At 37.2% G+C, this 4,527-nt stretch overlaps 1 protein-coding gene across 1 annotated transcript; it reads left to right on the top strand.

The window, feature by feature from the left end:
• Positions 1 to 270: 270 nt before the first annotated feature.
• LOC139870214 (laccase-17-like) lies at positions 271 to 2,963 on the top strand. Its single transcript, XM_071858051.1, has 5 exons — positions 271 to 396; positions 473 to 624; positions 715 to 959; positions 1,539 to 1,670; positions 1,754 to 2,963. Exons 1-5 carry the CDS (start codon positions 271 to 273, stop codon positions 2,851 to 2,853), a joined length of 1,755 nt encoding a protein of 584 aa, XP_071714152.1. The 3' UTR covers positions 2,854 to 2,963.
• Positions 2,964 to 4,527: the final 1,564 nt, after the last annotated feature.

Genomic DNA, 4,527 nt, shown 5'->3' with positions numbered 1-4,527 from the left:
TTAAGAAAGTTGTGTCTTCCAAAATGTGTCTTTCTAAATCCTAAACAAGGACATAGTCATAATCACACACTAGAATTACAGGAGTTGACAGACAAGTCAAAATCAGATAAACTGACTTTAACACCACTCCAATGTACAAATGGGCCGCATGCAGTAGGTAAATATGTAATCTTCACAATTATACATTCATAACATCCTATATATACCACTACACTCAAATGTTCTAACCATCATTCAATTTACTACCTAAAGCAAACAAACAATTCAAAAATGGGTGCACCATTAACTAATTTCTTGACTACTCTTTTCTTCATCTCATATTTTATTTGCTCCTACCATGATATCGCGATAGCAAAACATGGTGCCTCCGCTGTTACTCGACACTATAAACTCGACGTAAGTTTTATGGTAGCTACAACTTAATTTCTAACTTTATACATATACTTTATTTGAAATTTGTATGCCTTTTTAGATACGGATGCAAAATGTGACAAGATTATGTCAAACGAAAAGCATAATAACTGTCAATGGTAAGTTCCCGGGCCCAAGGCTAATCGCTAGAGAAGGCGACAGATTGTTGATAAAAGTGGTCAATCATGTCTCAAACAATATCAGTATCCATTGGTAAAATTAGTTTTGTTTTCTATATAGTTGCGAAAGTAAACAGTATTTAACTTATTTCATGAGGTTTTCCTGTTTATGTTACCCGAGCAGGCATGGAATTAGGCAACTTCAGAGTGGATGGGCTGACGGGCCAGCATACATAACACAATGTCCAATTCAAACGGGCCAATCTTATGTTTACAACTTCACCATTATTGGACAAACAGGAACTCTTTGGTACCATGCCCATATTTCGTGGATTAGATCAACTCTTTACGGCCCGATTGTCATTCTCCCTCGGGTTAACACTTCGTACCCATTTGTGAAGCCTTACAAGGAAGTCCCTATTATTTTTGGTAATTCAAACCCATTCTTTTTTAAATGCTGATGCCACTATATACAACAACAACAACAACAACAACAACAACAATAACAACAACAACAACAACAACAACAACGAAACTCAATACCACATGAGTGGTGTATGGGGAGGTGAGATGTAGACAATCTTCACCCTATCCGAGAATAAAGACAAGTCATTTCTCCACCCAGAGTGAAAAACACTCAAAAGTAGAGAAAGTCATCCCTCTCTATTCGACGGATAAAGAGATTGCTTCCGAGTGGACCTCCGGTCAATAAGTAAATTAAAATTAAATTAAATTAAATTAAATTAAAAATAAAATTGAGACGCCATGAAAATGGTAAAATCAAATTTCCATGGGTTTTAAATCCTGCTTGAAATTTACTTTAGGCTCTAAGAGTTAGTCAAGTCGCCAATAAATCGACGCTTGCTATTGACTCAATAACTAGAGCCGTGCTGATGCCACTATATATATATATATATATATATATATATATATATATATATATATATATATATATATATATATATGTCATTTTCTTGTACACACTAATAATGTGGTTTTGATTAATAGGTGAGTGGTGGAAGAGTGAAACAGAGGCTGTCATCAATCAGGCCCTTCAGACCGGAGCTGGACCGAATAATTCAGACGCTTATACAATTAACGGGCTGCCTGGCCCATTATACAATTGTTCATCACCAAAAGGTGCCTAATTCTCTACCAGTAACAGTGTGCTTAGCCCATTATACTAGAAATGAAGATTTAATAACCTTAAAATTTATACGCAGAAACTTTTCGTCTTAAAGTGAAGCCCGGGAAGACTTACCTCCTTCGACTGATCAACGCTGCAGTCAATGACGAACTCTTTTTCAAAATTACAAACCACACTTTTACAGTTGTCGATGCTGATGCAAATTACGTTAAGCCATTCGAAACAGATACAATCTACATCACACCGGGCCAAACGACCAACGTTCTTTTCAAGACCAAAAACCTCAACTCCAATGCCAAATTCTTAATGGCAGCCCGACCATATTCGACAGCTGCTTCTGGAACCTTCGATAACACCACTGTCGTTGGTATTCTCGAATACAATACCAAAATTAAGTCATCATTCACCAATAGTACAATCAAAGGCCTACAACTACCTTCGCTCCCAGCTATCAATGCCACGTCATACGTAGCCAACTGGACCAATAAATTTCGTAGTTTAGGAAACTCGAAGTTCCCCTTAAACGTCCCACAAACCGTTCAATACCATTATTTTTTCACAGTCGGGCTAGGGACAGACCCGTGCCCGAGAAATCAAACATGTCAAGGCCCAAATGGTACCAAATTTTCGGCGAGCGTTAACAATGTTTCCTTCACAATGCCAACAACTGCACTTCTTCAAGCCAGTTATTTTGAAAAAACGAACGGGCTTTTCTCAACTAATTTTCCCGCCTTCCCTCCTACCACGTTCAATTATACGGGGACCCCACCGAACAATACCATGGTTTCCCATGGCACAAAAGTGGTGGTCCTACCATACAATGCAACCGTTGAGCTCGTGATGCAAGGGACGAGTATTCAAGGAGCCGAAAACCACCCGCTTCACCTACACGGGTTCAACTTTTATGTTGTAGGTCAAGGAACCGGAAACTTCAATGCAACTACTGACCCGGCCAAATTTAATCTTGTTGACCCGGTTGAGAGAAACACAGTTGGCGTGCCTTCGGGCGGGTGGGTAGCAATTAGGTTTCGGGCTGATAATCCTGGTGTTTGGTTTATGCATTGTCATATTGAGATTCATTTGAGTTGGGGGTTGAAAATGGTTTGGGTTGTTATGGATGGGAAACTTGCAAATCAAAAGTTACCTCCACCACCTTCTGATCTGCCAAAATGTTGACTTTGACTTTATTGAACCAAGTGTGTTGACTTTGACTCGATGAGTCTTTTGTTTTGCGAGTTCTTTTTTTAAGTTATGTATTTGCGAGTGATTGTTTGCATGGTTTATTTTTGGCCATTCAATGGTTTTGTTCCGATGTAATGCACAATACAACATTGTTTGGTGAAATATACAGAAGAATTACGTAATTGAAATGTTTTTTTTTTTTTTTTTTTTTTTTTTTTTTTTTTGCAAATGACTTATAACTATAAAGAGGTTGATGGTTCAACGCCGTCGCGAACATATTCACGGTTAAATCTGTATAGGGTGTTGCCGTTCTAAAAAATCTAATTAGTTAAAAAAAAAAAATTCTAAAATATACTATAATCAATTATGTCATCTAATTTAAAAATTAAAATTTCATATATTTATTTGACAATATTTTAATAATTAATCTAATAAAACAAACTGACACAAAAAAATAAGTAACTTTATAACAAAAAAGGAGAAAAATTTATCCAAACAATGAGGCCTCAAATACAAGCAAGCAACCCGATAGATTACAAACAACAAGAACGGGTGCTCAAATCACTAAACGAATTGGGACAAAGTACCAAACGACAAACAACTACACAAACATCGAGCATTAAAACGTAAACAAGTAGGGAAGGGAGGCAACAAATAGGGCGCCAAATCGAAACGCCAAGGAAATATTAGAATCATCTTCGCCCCAAACTACAACAAGAAAAAAGTACATCTTCAATCTCACAATCAAGTAAGGCTCATTCTAACGCAGCGTGAGTCACCTGAGGTGGCACGCTTTGACGGATGGAAACGGAAATAGCGCAGCGTCGAATTTTGACGGGTGTAGGCGTTAGTCTAATTTTTGACGTAAATGTTTAGAGCTTGACAATCTCACTCCACCAATCACAATTCATGACATTTTTTATTAATTTATTTAATTTATTTTTTCCCACCCAATTTCCAATCAGATTTTACCACATCACCCTAACAATATTTGACACACAAATTTGACATTTAGGGTTAATGAAGGTCAAATACAGTCACAATCAAAAATCCACTTTTTGTTTAAAAAGTGCACAATTCGACTCTGACATCACAGTCAGGGTTAGGAATAGTCTAAGATTAAGATAAGCCTTATGCATGTGTTCATGTCAGATTAAGGTAGCCTTATGCAATGTGTTCATGTCTTTATAGTTTAATAAATGGTATGCCAAACAACAAATTAACACTTGGAGTATACATAATTACAAGCCCGTAGAAATTGTTAGGAAGAGAGGATCGCCTAGACGTTGGGAGATACAAATTTGAGAGAAAAACAACTCTATTACTCACAAGAATAGATTTACAGAGTATTACAAAACTCTTACAAAAACTCTCAAAACTCACACACACTATCTAGGTTGTGATTACACTTCTCTGAGTGATTTGGGATGATTTACAACTGAGGTTTGCACCTCTATTTATAGTAAAAATTCTATGGCGGTGGAATGGTGTGAACGGAGAAGGTTGGCGGCTGTCATCGTTATCAACTTTGCTACTTCCATATGAGTTGTCAAGGTTGCCTACTTTGAATATCTAGAAGGTGGGCTTCTAGATTGTAGGCTGGAAATCTTCAATTCTTCCCCTCCAGCCGAATCCACGAACATTCCAGTTATGTCTCTGCATAACTCC

The sequence above is a fragment of the Rutidosis leptorrhynchoides genome, chromosome 10 (assembly GCF_046630445.1).
Source record: "Rutidosis leptorrhynchoides isolate AG116_Rl617_1_P2 chromosome 10, CSIRO_AGI_Rlap_v1, whole genome shotgun sequence".
NCBI classification, from domain to species: domain Eukaryota; kingdom Viridiplantae; phylum Streptophyta; class Magnoliopsida; order Asterales; family Asteraceae; genus Rutidosis; species Rutidosis leptorrhynchoides.
Note: the sequence above shows the minus strand (reverse complement) of the source record. Positions and strands in the feature narration are given on the sequence as shown.

Excerpts from the sequence above, each read along its gene's own strand:
- LOC139870214 (XM_071858051.1), top strand. The coding sequence starts at position 271 with ATGGGTGCACCATTAACTAATTTCTTGACTACTCTTTTCTTCATCTCA. Across the intron at positions 625-714 it reads AACAATATCAGTATCCATTG|GCATGGAATTAGGCAACTTC; the intron begins GTAAAATTAGTT and ends TTACCCGAGCAG. Across the intron at positions 1,671-1,753 it reads CAATTGTTCATCACCAAAAG|AAACTTTTCGTCTTAAAGTG; the intron begins GTGCCTAATTCT and ends ATTTATACGCAG.